General features: G+C 51.6%; 1 protein-coding gene across 6 annotated transcripts in view; it reads right to left on the minus strand.

The window, feature by feature from the left end:
• MSI2 (musashi RNA binding protein 2) overlaps positions 1 to 20,810 on the minus strand; it is a 245,916-nt gene that overhangs the window by 49,072 nt on the left and 176,034 nt on the right. For all 6 annotated transcript variants that reach the window (XM_074160785.1, XM_074160786.1, XM_074160788.1 and 3 more), the window contains 2 exons: positions 9,158 to 9,240; positions 549 to 663 (listed from right to left, as the gene is read on the minus strand). In XM_074160785.1, coding sequence (XP_074016886.1) covers positions 549 to 663; positions 9,158 to 9,240 — 198 coding nt within the window. The remainder of the gene's footprint in view (positions 1 to 548; positions 664 to 9,157; positions 9,241 to 20,810) is intronic.

A 20,810-nucleotide genomic window follows, 5' to 3' on the forward strand; every position in this document is an offset into this window, starting at 1 on the left:
ATTTAATTAGTATTTTCTGGACACAATACTCTGGACTGAAATACCGTTCCATCTCCTTGAAACTTGTAATTATTGTTGCGACCTATACTGTTACACAGCTCCCTGCTTTCTCCATCTTGCACGCCATTTAAGAACCGGCAAGATTTTCAATTATCTATGCTGAACTGTCAAAGATACCTTTAAAAGAAGGGGAATAATGTGTGACTCAATTCCTCTAAAAAAGGGGAGAGATCATTTTTAGTCAGAATGAACACACTGCATCTTTCATCATTCTATTTTTGCGAGTAAGAGTAAAACAGGCTATTTAAAACATCCATTTAAATGCAAATTTTTATATTCCGGGAAGGGGGCTTGAGGGGGTGGGGGGGTTAATCATTTACCACAGACAGGATTATTTTCCCCACTCCACCCCTGCCGAAGTTTTAGCCCGGCACCCACGCAGGGGCAGGGATTTGCTCGCCCCTGAAGCGTTGGGCAATCGGGGGGTGGTGGGGAACAGGACGGGAGCCGCTGGCTGCGGGGGGACGTGTGGTGGCTCCGGCACTTACCCAACATTCCCATCCCTAGCATAAAAGCGTCCATGGTATACGGTAATCCACGCGCCCTTCCTCTCGTCCCTGGTGGAAACATCACTTCTTTAGGTTGTGCTTTCTTACATTCTACCTATTGAGCAGAAACATGTACAAATGAGATGCAAATGAATTCCATGTAAATGTCAAATGCAGAAGTGATCTACTTAAGGGGGGGGGTGTGTGTGTTTATTTTTAGCATCTTGCCTCCCCCACACCGCCTCCCCCTCAAAGGTGAACTTTAAGAATAGTGTAAATGGATTTAAAAGAGCAACCGCGTTACGTCTCTTTAAACACACACAGCAAAACCCCGCTGGAAAGATGACAGAAATGCTGATTTAAGAAGTTGCCGTGTTCCTGAAGGGAAACCCTGCGCTGCCTTCCCTCTCGGCGGCACTCGTGGGCGCGCAGGGAACGGAGGGAGGGCTCCAGCACGGCTCCGTGGCAATCGATAACAGAAAATGACTCTCGGTGATCATTACAAAAAGCTTCTTTTAAAATAGGAATAAAGAATCAATATTTCTACCCGGCAGAAAATTTCCGTAAACCCTATTAATAAACGATCTGCATTCTTTCACTTCCAGTTACTCCTGCTGCCTTTTGAAGTTGTTTAATGTCACCTGAACCACGTTGTGAGTCTCCGCCAACACCTTGTGAGAGGCGGTGACCCAGCCCTGCCGGTGGCAGGACCCCCAGGGCCCCCAGGTGCTGCTAAAGGTGCTAAAAGGGAGAAATAAAGCACTTTTCCATGTTCTCCAGCTCTGGCACTGCCCAGCTCCCCTCGGCACCGGTGCTACGGACACGTCGGTAAGTTGGTTTGGAGCTAACCAGAGTTATCCCAACCCATTCCTACGGCTCCACACCTTGGTCCCTGCTCTGAGCAGCAGGAAGATATGCAGACACACACGGTGTGTGTGGAAGCCCCAAGTCCCACCTGTACGGTTTGCATCGTCAGAACTGCTGGTCTAAGGGTCAGGGTCTCGGGCTAAACCCAGAGGTTTGAGCTTTTATGCCTCTAACTTTGTTCTTCAACCAGTTCCTCGATCCTCTTTGCCCCTCTGCACCTCAACCGTGGCATCAGCCCACGGGAACAGGGCTGCTCGTCCTGGGGGACCAGGAGGGTCGGCTCCGAGCAGGGTGGTGGCTCCCGCATCCCCTCCATCACCCACACACCAGCAGGCAGCTCCCCCAGGCAAAGCCGGGGGTGCGGGATATCACGGCTGCACGTCTGGGTGCCTAATAGCCCGATCGGTGACTGTGTATTCATTGTCTTATGAAAACCGACCGCCTGTTCCTAGGCAACCCCATCAGCGAAAATTTCAGGTTTATACAATTTTTCATTTAGGTAACATAAAGGTTAACTGACTGTAATGGGAGTATTTTAAACAAAACCACCTACTCCTCCCCTTTCTGCCGCAAACCTCCACACACCCTATTTACTTCGCTTTCTTCCATCGCTTCCTGGAGCTACAGCGCTCAGACACTGCTAACGCTGGCAAAACGCGCGCTTCCCGCAGACAAGCTGCCCTGACCCAGTGAAGTTTGGAGCAAAATTCTTCTGGAGTTTGTTTTTCATTACTTTTCTGCCCAGAATTGCTTGGGTCCCTGCAGGTGGCAGTGGGAGAAGGGCAGAGAGGGAGCGGGGATGGCTGGAGCGGGGATGCGTTTGTGCATTGTCCGGACACCGCTGTGCACGGGAAAACGGGGAAAACAGGGAGAAGGGGTGAGCAGGAGAAAGAGCAACAAAGGTGTTGAAGAGATCCACTCTCCGGACGTCCCAAAACTTGGGCAAAGCCACAGCAGGGCCAGTAACTCCGAGAAAAACACCCCAGCGAGAGCTGTAGCAAGGACCAGTGTGTCCTCCAGCCAGGGCCACCACCCTCCACACCCACGGACACCCTCAGACCCCCACGGGCACGGGTTGGTGCAGGCAGATTACCGAGAGCGTCACAGAGAGCCCCATGGTGCCCCACAGGGCTCCCGGGCCCTGATATTGAGACAAAAAGAGAAAGAAAAGGAAAGAGAAAACTTTCCATCAATGAATTCATGGAGCAGCCACTCGCACACGGAGGTGCCACTGTCGGAGCGGGGCTGGGGACAAGGACAGCACAGGACGTGTGTGTCTAGCACCCAGCCCCATCACCGCCCCACGGGGACGAAGCCTTCAGAGCTTCCCAGAGAGCCCGGATGGTGGGTTTCAGTCAAATTAGGCTATGCCCCCCCCCCCCCCCAAACCTCAGTGCTCCAAAGCCAGCAGCCTGGCTTTCCCTCCCCTCTCCATCCACCACCCCCCGAGAGCCCAGGGACACAGCGAGCTCCGAAATGGGGCATTTAACAGGAATACGCCAATCTCATTTCTCCAGCCAAACGGCCCGGGGTGTGTGTGTGAGCACCACGAGTGTGTAATTTCATTTCACAACCACGTTTTTCAGGTTTGCCACCGCTCCAAATGTCACGGTGGCGGCATTGGTTACACCTCGTGCTGCAAACAGTCAGGATGATAAAAGCAATCTAGCCTGGCTCGACGGACAATTAACAGGAAAATGAAGTTTGGATTAGCACCGTTAGAAACAATAACCCAGTAATTAGCTTTTGCAACCACAAAACAGCCTACCGCTGCTCTCTGAAAGACTAGTGTAATTTATGATTTTCACAGCACATGAGGACATAAAGGGAATGGCAGCGAGCTGCAAAGAAGTTTTAACTGGGATTTAAAGGGGAAGAAAAAGTCACCAGTAAGAAAGGAAAATAATTCCTAAGCCTTTGTAAACAAATATACCCCATATTGAGGGCAAGAATATTCTCCGTTACGCGGCAGAGACTCTTTCCCGCTGGGAGGGATGCCACGCAGGATACGGGAGGAGGAGCTCTGCCATCCCTCGGGAAGGGGACCCCGGCTCCCAGAACATCCCGGGGGGATTTCTACAATCCCCATTCAGCACCGTCACGCCTTGAGCTGCTGGGCAGAAGCTGCCCATGCATCATCCCATCGGCAAACGGGGAAAATGAAGCAACAGGTGAAGGACCACGTTAGGGAACCAGCGGTGGGCTCAGACGGTGCCTCTTCCCCAAAAGAGGCAGGAAAAAGGGTGGGGCTAAAGGGGCCAGGCAGCTTTTCTGTGAGAAGCCATCCCGTTCCTCCGTGGGGAAGGGGATGGAGATGGTCACAACCAGGGCTACCATGAGGATAAACCCTGGAGGCAGCGGGGACGTCACACGTGTGCCGGCAGAGCGGGACGTGCAATGGAGCTTCTCCAAAAGGGAATGGACCTGGATTTAGGAGTCAGCGCTCAGCCCGGTGCCGAATCACCCCCCAGAGCCCGCCCCACGCAGGTGCTCTGCACATAAATCTGGATCTCGCACAGACTTTCAGCTCAGCATTTCTGGACATCTTAATAATTTCCAGATTTTTTTTCTGCCTCCCCGGTACGAGGGATGTGCTTCACTTTCAGCAGCCTAACAAAGAAAGTTTTAACTCTAAGGCTGAAAAAAAAAAAAAAAGGGCAGGAAAACTAAAATTCACTATTTTTGTTTAGTCTAGTTTGGAGAATTAACGTTACACTGGGGTACTCTTGGGTCAAGCCGAGCAAAGCCACTAGAGCCCAGGACGGCTGAGATGGGGAGTGAAAAGCCTCTTATACCCAGCGCAACAAAACAGGCTGTCAGCTCTCAGCACCAGGATGTCTCAAAAACCCCATGGCTAGCGGCTTTGCAGGGAAACCAGGGCTATTTTGAGGAAAGCAGAACGCGCACAATATTCACAATGCACAAAAAAACCCCCATTTTACCACCCAAAGACAAGGGAACTTTGTCTTGCCCGCGACGTGCGCTTCCCAGCGAGCTGAGACTCGAGCACCTCGGGGAGGCCACGTCGCCCGTGCCACGGCTGAGCCAGAAGGAGCGCTCCTCTAACAGAGAAATCCGGATTCCCCCAGTATTCTGGCCACACCAGGCAACAGAAGGAAGGTTATTAAGCATATTTTAAAAACCCATTAGGTCCTTGACAAAGGTGGAGTGGGGATAATGGGGTTAGAAGCTGCTCAGCATGTTCTCGGACCGTAAGAGAAGACACTACAGGAGAGCAGTCTGCCAGGGTTTCTGGCAATTCATCAATTCAGTTTGTCCCCAAAACGCCCGATAACACCAGTGTCGGTGTCCTGTGCGGGCTGGAGAACCCAGCCACCCTCGGAGACCCCGGCAAGGGCTGCGTCACGGTACAGCTCAGCAGCTACATCATCTAAAGCACATTCGAGACCATCACTATAGAAGGCACTCAACCTGCAGTGTCTGCAGTGTCCTTCAGCTGACAGATGGGGCTTCCAAAACTACTGCACCTTCAGCCTCGCCACCAACAGCAGTGACACCTTGGGCACCCGCCTGCCCAGCACCGCCGTCCTACCGCCCTCACTCCTGCCATAAGCCCTCTGCAGAGAACCCGTCACCATGACCAGCCTCTTGACAGCTCACTGCGGTGACCATGTAGGCTCTCCCACAACACCCAGCCAAGTGTCAACCTCCAGCTCCACAAGCTGGTGGTGATCCTATAGCAGGGAACAGCGAGCAGTGATGCTCCCCTGGGACCTGCTGACAACTGGACTCCCCAGTTAGGGACACTTCTAGCCTTGGTGCCCGTATGCCCCACTCGCAATGACAGCTCCCTTTTGGTAGGTCCTACAGACATGTCAAACGAAGGGACAACCCCAGCTCCAAAGAACGTCCCAGGGACTGCAGTAGGGTCCTCAAACTGGAGCTGCCACATCTAATTTCTGGCCACCGGAGGCTGTTTCTTAACTCTCTGGTTACCTGCTTCGAGTGTAAAACCAGGGTTATGACCCCTTGGAGGGCTGGGAGGGGTGAGGGAGTGAGCTTGTGAGCTTTGCAGATTTGGGACAGAAGCATCAAAACATGCTTACAGCACTCAAACAACTTCCTCACAAGGGAGAAGGGCAATTTCTGGACCCAGATTAAGCACATGCCCACAAGAAACTCTCTCATGTCCTTTAACTCATCCCTTTGTCCCTTGATGTGCCTTCTGGGCAAGCCACTGCCACATCTCACGTTCAGCCCTACAGCCACTCCCCGACCCAGATGGTTTGTATGCAGATACGGCAAGGTCATTTGGACAAGCCTCCCTGAAGACATCTGCTCCAGAACTAGGTACCTACAACACCCCCAACGCCTGCAGACCAGGGTCATGTGGTGAACAGCTGAGCACCATGACATTCATCACCCTGGCATCGTGCTCCACGCATCCCCTCCCACCACCACCACCAGTAAGACACCAGCTGGAGAGGCAGCAGGACCACACGCCAGACCCAACACCACATCTGGGGGTTGACCTCTGCCTCCTGTGGTGTCCAGCTGGCAAAGGACCCGGTGGCTTCTCAAAACGTCTGTGCAAGGTTGGAGGTGGTTTGGTGGCTGCTCGTTGTGTTTCCTCCACTCCCAGTTACTGCAGGGACCTCGGACACTGGTAGTGCCCTCCCCAGGTGGTGCAGAGCTTGGTCTTTCCGGGGATGGAGGTACCTTAGACTATGGATGAAAACCCAAAGGCACATGGTGTGTGACACACACGTCTAAAATGTCACCACACAGCGAAGTCTGCCAGTCCAGGGAGAAGCCTGAGGAGCGCTGATACATTAAAAAGAAACCACAACAAAAAACCCACAAAACCCACAAAATCCCACCATGAGAGAGAGGAACAGCCACAGGTGCTACGTGGCATCAAAGCCTATTTTAAAATTTTTGTCGGCTGCCCCAAAGTTGGACTTGAGACCCTGATTTCAAGTGCAAAGGGCCAGGCTCGGCTCATCACCCCGCTTGCCGGCACCACTAATTACCCCATCCAATTTCTTTTCCACCTACTTTTGCACCCACGTTTTAGAGAACCACGTTTCTCTTTGCAGAGCAGCCCGCTCGCGTCAGAGGAACAATATTCCGGGGACAACTTGTTTGGGTTTTATTTGTTCACCCCCTCGCGACGTCTGCAGAGCATCTTTGGCCTCCCACGTAAATTCCAAGTTTCATTTATTAAATACCTCACTGGCATTTTCTTTTCACTTTCACACTGCTCGTTTAATATTACGTTTGACATTCTAAGCTTTACGGATGGCAACAGAAGCAGAATGGGTGGGCTAAAAATAGCTGCCAGGGCGATGGGAGGCTAGAAATAGGCTGGTGAGCAGCAGCAGCCCCGCTACCCTTTGCTTGCCCCCGTGTCTTGGGAAATGAGTGTCCGGGGGATGAGAAAGAGCCAGCTCGGGGCGAGTCGGTGCCCGTGGAGCCGTGGGGTGTCCTGGCTGAGCAGCCTGGGGATGGGGATGGGGTGTCCGTGTCCCACCTCACCAAGTGGCTACAAAACCCCATCGCCCTGAGCTGGGGCTGCGAGAACCCCTCCTCAGCTCAGCTCTAGAGGGGGACAAGTTAAAAACAAAGGAGGAGTGGTCCATCTCCAAGTACTCCTGTGCCTGTCTCTGACCCCCAGCCAGCCGTGTGTCACCGCCGGCCACCTGCACCAGCTCGCTGTCACACGGGGACGCACGAGCTCTCCTGCCCCTGCACGGGTCTGGTAATTAATCCGCAGACACATCAGCAACATGATGAGTCAGTCCCGAGACAGGATCATGTCTCATCTCCTCCCTCGTGGGCTGCTTTTAAAATTAGTGCTGGAGGAGAAGCGACGAGAAGAGAACGCTCAAAGCATCGCGGCCTCTGGATCGTGCACAGAGAGCCAGGAAGAATATCTTTTAATTACCCACGACAACAAAACACCAACAGCCTACACCGTTTCTTTTGCTCTTTGGGATGTTCTTTGAGTGTTTGCGCCCTGTCCTGTCCCCCACGTTCCCTGCGGTGCTGTTACCTTCCTGTGATGCCTTTTTTTCCTGGGAAGAAATCCTCCCAACAGCCCTCCCACCACTCTTTCCCGAGCAGGGGTCTGCCAGCAGCTGGCTGGGATTCGTACAGCGCAGGAGAAGCATCAAACGACGTGCTCTGCCCTGGTGCCGGGACACACCAGCACCTGCTGCTCCTTCCAGCCTTCATCCAGCACCTCACCAGGGCCATACTGGGCAGGGCGGATCTGCACCAGGAGAAGGCTGAGCCTTGCTCCAGAGGAAAAAACCTATTTTGTGAAATAACTAAACCTACAGAATACGACGCGACACGCATCCGCCCGTGACAAAGCAGTGGGAAAACCCTGGAGTGTGGCACCGTAGCCCTTCCCTCCCTCCCTCCCGACTGACAAATCTTACCTAAATTTACATTCCAAGCGTTTCTTATTTGTCACTGGGTCTGTCGTCTGGATGCTGGGGTGGGGGCGGTCGTGGCTCATTCTTTTTGTTTTGTTTTAAGGCAGATTAATCAGCGTTTAGTAACAACACAGCGGAATGAGCCTCCCCCACAACCCACGGCATCGCTGGTGACGGGCAGGGAACCCCCGGAGCGGGAGGAGGTTGGGGAAGCAGCGAGATGCTCGGACGGGGCAGAGGCAAAGCCCGCGGCTCCCAGCCGAGAGGGAACCAGAGGCTTCCCACCATCCCACCCCTCACTTTGCCAAGGGGACCCTTACTTTTATTTCAGATGCACATTGCAGTGAGGAACAATATGGAGAATATTATTTCAGTGCCCTGGGAAAAATTAGCAAGTCAAATATTGAATCAGGCCTCCAGCATATGCCAAGGAGATTGCTTTGATCTTATCCACACTAAAAGCTCTATTATTGAATTTAAAGTCTGTGAACACATATCAGACCAATATACAATGCATATCTGAATACACATTTGAGAAGCAAAGGATGTTTTGACAAAGGGAAAAAGAATATTTTAGCTGAAAATATCAAAGTTACTGCATCAATTGAAATACAAATGCCCTTTTTCATCTGGCTCGGTGGCTTTACTGACAGGGCATCCCGCAACCTGGGACCTGACTGTCACTCAGGAGAAACTTCACCCAGGTCTGGCTCCTGGGTTGGCCTGGGCGGAAAGCAATTGCAGGTCGATGGCAGAGCCACGACTTCCCCAGGGACATGGTCCACGGGCAGCAGCAACATCTGAGCAGCACCAGGACTTGCGAGCCCGACCAGAGCAGCTATTTTGGGATTTCCCGAGGCCTGCAGCAGCTTCCCCAGTCCACTTCCCCCCAAAAAACCCCCAACACAGCCCTTTGGCGGCTGCCACAGCTCTTCCCAAGAGCAGGGTGGGAGAAGAAGGACTTCTCCAAGGCTGGCCAAGATGCTGAGCAGGTTGGTTCACACCACCTTCAGCCCTTTGGCTTCCCACACCAACACCTGCTCCGGGGTGGCTGCCCGAGCCCCGAAACGACGCCTGCACTCGTGGGGGGACAGACACCCGTCCTGCTGGCAGGGGGACAGCAGCAGGGTCCCGCAAGCCATGGTCAAGGACCAGCAGCCTGTCCCCGTGACACCTCCGCCAGGCACAGTGTGCCCAGCATCCAACTAACCTTCGATGTTAATTAATTGATGGGGAGAAGGTTGTCCCAAAGGGCCACCACCCAGGCCTGGCACCTGCTCGTGACAAAGCCGGGGGCTCACTGCCACCGACACGTGCTGCGGAACAAAAACAACTCACCATTTTATTATTGATTTCGTGGAAATGAATTTCACAGACTTTTTCCACCACGTCTTCATTTTCAAAAGTTACGAAGCCAAATCCTGTTTAATAAAGAAAGAAAAAAGGGGAGGGGGGGAAAGGAAAATATTAGTTAAGTTAAACAATGGCATTTTAATAAAGCATGACTAAGCCATTGGGACTTTGGAGAACTTTCATAAAGATCTGCACGTGTAAATACACCTGCTGTCTGTGGAGCTGTTGCTGAGCTGGTTACAGACTAACGGAGGGAAGAAGCATTGTCTCGGGGAAAATTAATACGGTTCTGTTCCAGCTCTTCCATAGGATTTAATGGAGAATTAAAACCTCCTTATGGATTTTTTGATCCATCCTGCAGAATTTAATGGATAGTTACACCCTGGTTACATGATGGCTCAGAAACTACAATAAGGCTGTATTTTCTTTTACACCTTATAGGTTTTTAAGAGCAATCTCTACAAAACCCAATTATATTTCAATGGAACCATATTGATTTTATCTCTTGTTTAATTCCACGGGACTTCTCCATTAGAGCTGACTCATTACCCGACCCAAAAAAGTAAAAATCCGGGAAGATAGAAGATGATTCCTCATTTACCCTTCGTGAGGAAAAAAAACCCAATCCACTAATTCTTCCCCAAACACGCAGCAGCACTTTGTGTCTCTGAGCAAACACCACCCGTCTGTCCCCGCCGCCACGTGCCGGGGCCATCGGCGCAGCCACCGCAGCTCCGTCCCGTGCGGATGCAGCCGCCCCCGCGGGTCAGCCGGGGCTCCGGAGGTGGTTATTTGTCCCTTTCTTCCTGAATTACTTCCTCTAATACCTCATCAGGACATCCTGAGGCCTCCGAGAACCCATTACGTTTAGGCATCTGATCTAATCATTCCTCTCTTCGCCACTGCTGCTTCAAAGGAGCCGTGGATTTGGGCTGGTTTAGGGTCGTTTGATGCCTGCTGCCCGCCCGTGGCTGTACGCTGTGGCTGCAGAAACCCCACACTAAGGAAATCTGGCAGCCCACCACAGCTATACACAGTCATGTCCCCTTAAAAAAAAAAATAGAATCAAGCTAACAAACAAAAAAACGATCTTACGTGCTACATTTCTGGCAAAGGCTTGACGAGTCGACACCGACACCAGTTAAGCTAATGAAATCTTAAAAAAATGTAACAAGAGAATTAACTTCATCCCCCAAACTGCACTGAAAACTCTGCTGGACTCAGTGCTGGCGAAACGGCACGTGAAAGGTCTTGGTGGCACGGGGCTGTGACCCGGAGCAGCCGCAGCCGGGGCAGCCCCAGCAGCAGCCGTGGGTGCTGGAAGGAGGAAGGAAGGAAACCCAAGGATGCCCTGATGGTCCCAAGTGCCACCCCTGCCCCTCTGCCAGTCCCAGTGCTCCCAGTGAGCGCCCAGCAGCAGGCAGGTTCCGCACTGGGGTCCCAAAGCATCCTTTTAAACACACACCGGATTTGCTTTGATGGGGCACAGCAGCAGATACTAAAATTACACGAGTGTTGGCAACCTCCAGATACAAGACACGTTTTTCAGGCTACAATATTTGAAGCCGTGAAGTGCATTTGCTGGTTCCCGCACTGGCTGAGGCCGGGTCTGAGCAACTCCCAGCCGGCTTGTTCGGGAACGAACAGTGCACATAGCAAGGGTCCGACCCTCTTCTTAGGGGAAAAACCACCAGAAATGGTTTCCAGATCTCCTCCAAGGCGTAACACATCATCCCACAGCACATCACGTGAAACCCAGTGCTCAGAACACCGCTGTACTTGGCACTTAAGAGCATGTAGCAGCTTGAAGTATTTTACTTAAGTCTTTCATTTGCCTTCTAAATTACTCCATTTAGGTCTACCTTAAACAGACCTGTAGTTAAAACTGAAATTTTTGTGGTTAACTGGCTGAAGATGGCATCCCAGGAATCCCGGCACACGCTGTGCTGGGCATTACCGGAGCCGGGAGCATCGCGCCGTGGGGACTGGCTCTGCCCAGCGCAACCAGACGGCCAGTCCGGGGCCACAAAGTCATTAATTGTCTGAGCAGCAGCAACATCTTCATCATTAGTAACTCGTTAGCGAGTGCTGCAGTTTTGAGGATTTCTCTTTCAACTGTTCTCAGGTCTCCCTGCCAGGATGGAGGAGAGAGAGGGAATTTAGAGGAGATCAGCCCTAACGTGCCTAACACCGGGAGAAAGCCCACTGCAGCCATCACGCATTTGGACTCGGAAACGAGTTTCCCGTTCTCATCCCGCTCCATATGGCTTAAACACAGGTTTATCAAGGAATTGTTTGTCTGATTAGATCAGGTGGCCACCCAGCTTCCTGCCTTTACAGATTTTATAACAAGAATAAACCAACAATCTATAGGTGTCAACACTCATTTGTGGGTTTTTAAAAGATGCGTATGGTTTGGCGCAGGCCAGGAAAAAACAGTCGAGACTGGGGCTGTAAGAAAACTCACCACCACCGTTATTCCCTCCCCTCTGGAGCCGGCGGATGCAGCTCCAGCGGGACAGACCCAGAGCCACACAGGGCACGCGATCCGCACCTGAAGGTCCACTATATTTTACCTTCGCTGTTACCAACAGCTTTAAGTGATTGGGAAGCAACCAGAGGACTGTAACCTGCACGCGAACAGGCACTTAAAATCCATAGGATGCTACTCGAGAGATGCTATTGCTCCTCAAATGAACAACCCCCAAGAGATCATATGCCTCAGAATTAAAAACTTCATAAAAGTGATGGGTAATGGGCCCTTTTTTGTTATTGTTTCACTTTTTGAATATCAGATTCCAACTTTTAATAACTGTACGTGCAAAAAAATATTACTGTGTCTATGCCTTATTAATTAGCATAATGAATACATGCTCATTTTTAAATTACCAAAACTCTCAGAAACCTTCCTGGACTAAATAGACAATTATTTCTTCTGAGAGGTACTAAGAGTCAACAAAAAAATGGTTCTCGGAAAGTGTATGAAAAAGATTAACACAAAACAAAGAAGGCTGTTTAAAATGGTGACATAAATAGGATTCCGGTTGTCAAGGAGCACACATTTTAAAATGAAATTATACCGCATCCTTCTGAATGAAGCTATTATTGGAAGCTAACAAGCTCTATTTAAGAGATAAGCATTTAACAGAGTCAAACGGTTGGGGTTTTTTATTCAAATGAATAAAACTGAATATTCATTTGAATAATCTTTTCTGTGAAAGAAAAGACAAAGAAGAGGGAGAAAAAATAAAGTAAGAGGCAAACAGATGCCCCCAGTCGAGAGGCTCCGAGCCAAGCGCCATCACTGACGGAAGCTGAGACAAGTACTCACGACCTTCAGGTGAAAACACCCTCCTTCAGCATCTGCTGAGAAAAAGGAGTCACTTCTCTGCATTCATCGCCGGGTAACGGGCGCCGACGGGCACCGCGGGGACACACGGGGATCTCTGGAGCCTGGGGCTGGAAGGGAGAGGGTTTGCTGGGCCCAGGGAAAGGGCAGATGCCTGCACGGTGCAGCTCCGGCTAATTGCCGGCAAGGATGTGGGCAAGGAAGGGGATGGAGAGGGCTATCCAGCCAAAAATCGGCTTTGTAGTTACCGTATAAGGTGGCCCAGCAATTCATAAAATCACAGCAAGGTCAGAGTTGGAAGGGACCTTAAAGACCATCTAGTTCTAACACTCAACTCAAGCCAGCCCCTGCAGGTGGCCCGTGGCTGGCTGGCTGGCATGGGGTGGTGGGTGCTACCTCCACTCACCATCTCTCTCCCTCCAGATGCCGAATGGCCTCAGGAGCAGCACCTCCCAGCGTGGCAGCCCTGCTCTTTGTCACCTTGACCCACTCCCCCCAGCCCGGCAGCATCCAGCAGCTGACGAGGGGTCGGGCTTTTCCCTTGGGTCTGCCATTCCAAAGAACTGCCTGAAGATTTCTCAGCCCATCACCCCCAAATCACCCTCCTCCCTACCTCCCCCAGGCGCACGTCAACATGGAGACGCTCAGGACACCCAGCAAACCATCCTGCTTGATCTCCACAACCTGCTGCTCCGCAGCTTCCATTCATATGGTCTATGGAGACATGGAAATGCCAAAGCCTGATTTCAGAGGGATGAGGATGAAGGCTGGGGCTCCAGGCTCTTGAGGAGAACAGCAGAAGTGCCACCTGGGGAGGTCCATGGAAGCAGGTCTTGGTGAGGAGGGCTCATTTCCACCATCCGTGGTGCTGGTGGCCGCGTGGGCAGTGGGTCTGCTCCTGCCCACCCGGGCACTGAACAGGACTCTGCTTCTCCAGGCCAATTATTTTACTTGATGGGACTCTCTGCATCATCTAATTAGAAGCTGTAAAGTTTGGGGGTCAATGAGCAGAGGGTGCAGCTGCCTTCAGCTGAAGTACAAGTGAAAGGCACCCAGCACCCTGGGGAGCAGGACCCTTTTGGGGATTTTTTCACCAGGAAACAGATACGAGCGTATTATCCACAGGGGAGGGAAAATCTCCCAAAATACTTTTCTTAGTGCAAGGCGAGACAGTCTCAAGTATCCAAACAACCCTGAGTTCCCCTGGAAACGTTTCCAAGGTGCCTGCAGATGCCAGCCCAGATGCTTGACGTCCAAGAGCACAGGACACATCTCTGACACACCAAAAAGCCTCCTTTGATCCAGAGCCTTCTTCAGCCCAGGAGGCTGCCCCAGCCCGTGGGACGGCTCCGAGCAGCAAAACAGAGCTCAGCTCCAGCACCTTCTGCCACAGCCTCCCAGAACTAAGAGAAAACGCTGAGCAGAGAAAGTGACTGAAACCATAAAAAGATGAAAATAATTTTTAAAAGATCTGTAGAAGCCATAAATAATACTAAGAAGCCGTACCGAAGACACCAAGTGTCAGTGCTCCTCTGTTCTGCATTTTGGTTTTTTTCACACTTGAACCAACTATATTTCACACCTTTGTCGTCACTTGAGAGGTTTTATGTCAACCCCGGTAAAATATAGGTGAGATGACGACACCATCGCTATGAAATATATCTACTTCCTCGTGCAACGTTTCCCCCGCCCGGGTTCTGTCCGTGTGTGCAGGGATATATAGTGCACCCGCGTCCGCACACACACGGGACGTCACTTGTCGGCAGAATTACACAAAAGCAACTTATTGGGTTAAAGGTCTCGCTCTTTCAAGCCCGTGAACGCATTTCAACGAGGAAAACAAGGTGATTGCAGCCCACCCCAGGAAGGTTAAAGCCAGGCTCACACTGGGGTTAGCCCCGGAGGGATCTGATGGGCAAACTGGGACACCCCTGCAGCCAGGACTGGTGGCTGCTGGTGTCTCCATCACCAGTTCCCAGCCTGGTACCCGAGCCAAAACTGCCTTCATCCGAGGCACAGAGCCCCCTGCCCACTGCTGCTCTGGGAAGAGGCTCTTTGGCCATCAGGAAAGATGCTCTGGGGGCTGAAGGCACTGGAACAAGAGCCAGGGGAGCCTGCTCCAACTCCTGGGCTGTCTTGGGGTCACCCAAAGATGTGGAGCAAGTCACTTCATCTCATCTGCATCTGCCGTGCTCCTCTTCACCCGTGTCTGTATTGTCTGGTGAGACCGTGGGGTCTCTGCGGCTGGGGCTGCCTCCCACTGCATTTATAGCACGCCAGAGAGCTCCTTCAAGGGTTCTGGGAAGTAAGCAATCACCAAGGCTCTTTTGTGCCTGCACAATAATCCCGAGGACCGAGGGCAAGGAGACAAGAGCACGGAGAGGAGAAAGGAAGAGATTTGCATGGTCCAAATCATGCCAATAAGCGATGCGGGCTCTGCTTAAACCTCACTCCTGCTGCGGGGCGAGAATAACCCGGCAGTCGCTCTCGTTATTGCAGGATCCGTCTCCTCTTGCCCAGGGAACGCGCTCCTCTGGCACCGTCCTCCTCCCGGCTCCGGATCCGGCCAGCACTGAGCGTGTCCCTGGGTCCCCGCGGTGCCACCGTCCCCATCCCCGGCACTGCTGGACGGGAGCATCCAGCCCGACGCCCGCCGCATCGTAATGAGGAAATATCAGCTCAGGCCGCGTTCCCCTTCTGTGCTGGGTCTCGGTACCTGATCTGCTCATTCGTGTTCGCTCCACTCAGGCCCCCGCTCCTCTCCCCGTATTTAAGTAACTTAAGCTTCGAGGCAGAGAAATGCCTGGTCCTGCTGTGGCATTATTTATGCACCTGCTTTCTTGTTTATACCAATAGTTTTGGCAGCTGGTCCTGTAAACCCTAATAAAATGCCTTTCAAAAAGTAAAGAAAATTAAAAATGAAGAAATGTGACCAGACAAGCCAGGCATAATAACATTAAAACCCGTGTCAATTAATTTTTCCTCTTCTTGATAAACGAGCCCCATTCCATCCATTAATAATGAGGGAAGAAACAAGAAAAGTTGACACTAGTTTAATTTATTTTCTCAACTTGCCTGGTCATATTTCTCCCTGTTGCAAAGCTTTCTGGTGCTGCTGGGAATTGCAAGTGGCTCCCACACAGTCGATGCATAGATTGGTGTGAATCAATACCGCCCTGCTTTATTCACACATCCCTTGTAATCAGAGGGGAAAAAGTTACTTAGTGAGCAACTGTGCATCCCAGACTGCCACGCCGGCTTACAAAAATAATAATGATAATAATGATAATAATAATAATAACAACAATGACCACCACCTGCAGGGGAGAAAGGGATGTGAAACCAAGTCCCGTAATTGTTGTCACCAAATCTTGTCTCTACAGACAAACAGGATAACCCGAGCGGAGGGGCCGGGACATTTTAATTGCTCAGACAGCAAACCATGGATGTTTCTAAGTTCTTGCTGTCTGCGAAGGTAATTCAAGTCATTACCCTGAGAGTCTGGGAACAGGGACCTGCGGGTTTATTCCTGCCTCTAAGAAAAGCCACTTCTTTGTCAGCGCCAGAACCCAACAGCCAGGACTCGAAAACTCAGCCCCGACTCTGCCGCCTCCTGATGTCGTGTCTTTGGAGAAGTTGCTTAAATCTTCCTTGTGGCCCAGGTCCCACGTTTCTTCCCCCCCCAACACTTTCTAGTCCCTTCTATAAAGTTTTCATCTGACATACAGCAGCTCAGCTCGTTAAAGTTCAAAATTGTCTAGGATAAAAACTGTCAATTCTAATTTGTTATTCCCCGTTATTTCCATTCCCTGCGCTGCAAACAGACGAAAGGAGAGGTTTTGGTTGCTGAAGAAGTAACTCTCTCCAGATTCACAGAATACAGCCTTAGAACGAGACACACACTTCTCAGATTTTACCTCCTTCCCTCGAAGGAGGGGTTTGCTGGGAAAAACCATGGCCATACCTGAAGATCCCACCTGAAGGTCCCACCTGAAGGTACCTCCTGCTTCACAGAGAACAAGATCTCACAACCAGACCAGGAGAGGGATGCACCAGGAGACAGAAGGGGAAAGAGAAGGTTAACACCTACGCTCTAGGATAGAAAATATCACCCTCATTTAACTGTAAAGTGTGCTCTCTAGCAGTGCTTCTGCGAATGACGCTCATCAAGACGGATGATTAGCCTGCACATCCATTCCCTGTTTATGTGCATCTCGGGCTGGGCACGGAAAACAGTCAGGTCCTCCCGGCAGACACAGGCAGGTACTGCTGCTGCTTAAAGCGTCGATATATACTCCATGACACGAGAGTAAATTCTCAAAATTAAATCAGCAGACAACCGCCTTAGATCAAAACCTCCGGGGAAGGTGCTGGCGTTTCAATCCCAGCGCGGCAGGAGAGCGGGGAGCTGAGGTCAGCCGCCCAGCTGGATAAAGGGCACCAGCACGATACTCCTCTGCTTTTGTTCTGGAAAGCTGCAAGGCTCGGGCTCCTGCTCCGTCCTCCCACCACGGCGTGGCATTTGCACAGGGAGCATCGCCTGGGGAAAAAAGAAGGCGGCCCCTCGGGATGAGCAGCCGCCGTGCCAGGCAGCCCCTCCAAACGGGGCAAAATCCACCCAAAACTGGTTCTGGGGTACAATTTTCCCTGTCGGGAGGATGAAGGTTAGAGGGACTTGTCTTTGTCTCGAATGATCCATTTTAACCAAATATTTCCAGGCTGGGGGGGTGCATTGCCCTCCCCTTGCGGGGCCAGGACCCTGGTTCTGGCCAAAGCCCTCGTGGTGGCACCGGCCACCAGCCGTGCAAGGGGAACCCCTCCGGTGTCACCGACCCCACTAACGTAACCGCTACCTGAACTTTGCGCAATAAATCTTTCATAACAACAAATCTTCATTAAAATTTTATTCTATTAACATTCTGAAATCAAACCGAAGCGCTGAGTACATAATGACTGAAAGGCACACTACGCAGCAACTTACTAAATGCCAGTTTTATCATGTTGTTAATTAACAGAAACCATTAATGCATTCACAGATCATTTAGAAGCATTAGCGGTGACCTAAGAAAAATTGCGTGTACGTGTGATCCACTTACGTCTGCGTTTTTTGCATCTGAATTTCCTACACAGGAGGCCCCAAAGTTTGTTCCCGAATCAGCTTCTCCCCGTTGGAGACATCAAGTCTCAACAGACGCGTTTTTGTCAGCGGCTCGAGAATTAACGCACGGGGCTGAAATATGAGATTCTGCAGGAGAAAGTTATCTCGGGCAGCGCTTGCTCTTTCATCAGTTTTTAGCTCCAGCTCCCCAGGAGCGTTGGGAGCAGACTCACTCGTGGTCCTCAGCTTTTCACCGCTCCTTTTGGTTCAGGTAGGGACCTCCCAGCTCTCTGAGGAGTCAAAATCAATGGGAATGCAGCCGGCTGGGGAAAGCGTGGCATAAACTAACAGGTTTCTTTTTGCTATCAAAGAAAAAACCCCCAAATGCTTCTAAAATTCAATTATCTGTCTACAATCAGAATGGGAACCTCACGCTTCAAGCAAATCCTTCTGTCTGTTCGTTAGCGAGACCTGCAGCGCACTGAGCCTGTGACAAACCTGAACGCTGATTTCCGTCCCCAAAACGAGCGCCCTGCAGCCCCTCACCGTGCCACCAGGCAAACCAAAACTGCCACCACCGCTCCGGCACCGCTCGCCACATCTCCCACAGCCAAAGGGTGCAGAGACCCCAGTCCCTGTCCCTGCCAGCCCCGCGTGGCAGAGGACAAGGACAAGGGGAGCAGCAGCCAGTGGCCGCGGGAAGGCAGGGACAAAGGCCATCGCTCCCTGGGTGCCAGCCCTGGTCAGGGACCCCCAGCAGAAACCAAAGCAGCTCCCAACGTGCCCCCAGCAGCCGCTGCCCGCCCAGCACAACGTCCTGCCATCTCTATCTGTTTGCCCACAGGCGTCAAACACTCCCTGCCTGTCAATTCTTCCACAGTTTATTACCAAATTTCTAAAATATTACATTTTTTATTATATCCAAATTCACTTTATTGCATTTGACAATACAGATAATCACATACCATATGCTCTAATGTTTTGAAACCAATGCATGTTGACAGCAGTTTTTATTCATGATACATAATTCTACCCAGGGCTGACAAAGGCGGCGCAGCACCGAGCCTGGTGTTACGGTTTTGTTGTTGGGGGGGGACCCTTTTTTCCATTTCCTTTTCTTCATTTTAACAACAGATTTACAATACCGGGAGGAAAAATGCTTTGCTTTCAGTAGAAATAGGAAATTGGCTGAAAAGATGGGCTTATCAAAGAGATGTCTTCAAAATATTAATAACAGGTGGGGGTTGGTTATTATAATTATTCGCATTTGAGACTTGCTGCTAATGGGGTCAGGGAAGCATGACGGCTTGCTGGCAGTGAGCTGAGGTTGGGGGGGGAAATGGGGGACACAGGGTTGGACCCCGCTCCTGCCCACCCTGCCCGGCTGCTGTCCCTCCTCTCTGAAACCCTCTCCTCTTCCCCAGGGAGATGGTGGAAAGGGAAACGTGCCCACGCCTGGCGTGTCCTGGGATGGCCAGGGAGGGTCCCCACGTGATGGAGATGCCTGGGCAAGCACTACCTAAAGGACTTAGAAAGCCACAAGTTCTCTGAAACAACACATCAACGGAACAAAGCCCTGCAAGCCTTCATTTAAACCCCACTGACTTGAACAAGATGTGAAATTAAACATATGCTTAAGAGCTTTCCCGAATGGGGTCCTCCATTCCCATCACTTCTTCCTGCCCTTCCTGGAATCACGAAAACCACGAGCTGTAAGAAGCAGAGCTGAAGTGACGAGGTGGAGAAGCCCCTCGTCCTCCCCAAGCAGCTGAGCTGAAGGACCATCGAGTCCAAGCCAACGTTCGGTTCCTCGTTAAGCTGCCGGGAGAGGAAAAACCCCAGCAAACCCCAACTCCCGACCGCGGCGTTCAGGCAAGAGATTCAACAACTTGAAAGATGGCAACGCTGTGCAAACCAAACAGGATGCTATGTCTAAATTAAGCTGTAATGACCTGCTCTGAGGTCTTTATTAGCCAGGTAATGATCATTTAAGAGGAGGTTACTATCTTGAGCCAAGGGCACCTAATACCATTACTGAACTTGTTAAAACCTGCCAAGCAAGTCATTATTTCTGACATTATTTCTTTTTCTCTTAACACAGCTTTCTACCTTTCCCCTTGTGCTGCTCAGCCGTAAATCACAGGAGGCGGCGATCACGCAGACTCGGTGGCCCTTCCCCGGGAGGCTGAAGTGAGCTCCTGCTCACCACGAGCCGGCTGAAGACAAGACAAATACCCCACAAGAACAAAAAGCAGCCTTTGAAAAACTCTGACCTGAAAAGGCCCGCAGAGACAGGCCCCAGTAGAGCAGAAGCACGTAGCGGGTAGTGGTCTTCACAGCCTGGTGGCCTCAGAGAGCTGGTGGGCCTCTGGAAGTCATTTGGAGCTGGCATCCAAGGAGATGCCACTTGGCACCCAATCCCCAGGGTGCATGGACCACTGGCATTTCGGCTGGGAAGAGAGGAGCTTTAAACAGCAGCCCAGACTGATGGATTTAGGGGCTGGTGAGAAAACCAGCAGCTTCGATGTCCACGTGGGAGCGTGGGATGACCTGGCTGGCAAGAGGACATTGCTTGGACCTACTGCGTCCCCGGGCCAAGAGCCGTGAGGTAGCCAGGCCAGGGGCAGATCAACACTGACTTTGAGAAGGACAAGATGCTGAGACATTTTCCTACTTGCCCCAGTTATGCCCCCCAGGAAAACAATAGAATCATAGAATGGTTCAGGTTAGAAGGAACATTAAAGCCCATCCAGTCCCCTCCCTGCCCTGGGCAGGGACACCTCCCACCAGACCAGGTTGCTCCAAGCCCCCTCCAACCTGGCCTTGAACCCCTCCAGGGATGGGGCAGCCACAGCTTCTCTAGGCAACCTGGGCCAGGCTCTCGCCACCCTCACAGCAAAGAAGTTCTTCCCCAGATCTCAGCTCAATCTCCCCTCTTTCAGTGTCAAACCCTTCCCCCTCCTCCTAGGGCTCCCCTCCCTCATCCAGAGTCCCTACCCAGCTTTCCTGGAGCCCCTTGAGGGACTGGAAGGGGCTCTAAGGTCTCCCCGGAGCCTTCTCTTCTCCAGGCTGAACCCCCCAACTCTCTCAGCCTGTCCTCCCAGCAGAGGGGCTCCAGCCCTCCCAGCATCTCCGTGGCCTCCTCTGGACTCACTCCAAGAGGTCCATGTCCTTCCTGTGCTGGATGCAAT

This window comes from Numenius arquata, chromosome 18, assembly GCF_964106895.1.
Source record: "Numenius arquata chromosome 18, bNumArq3.hap1.1, whole genome shotgun sequence".
NCBI classification, from domain to species: Eukaryota; Metazoa; Chordata; class Aves; order Charadriiformes; family Scolopacidae; genus Numenius; species Numenius arquata.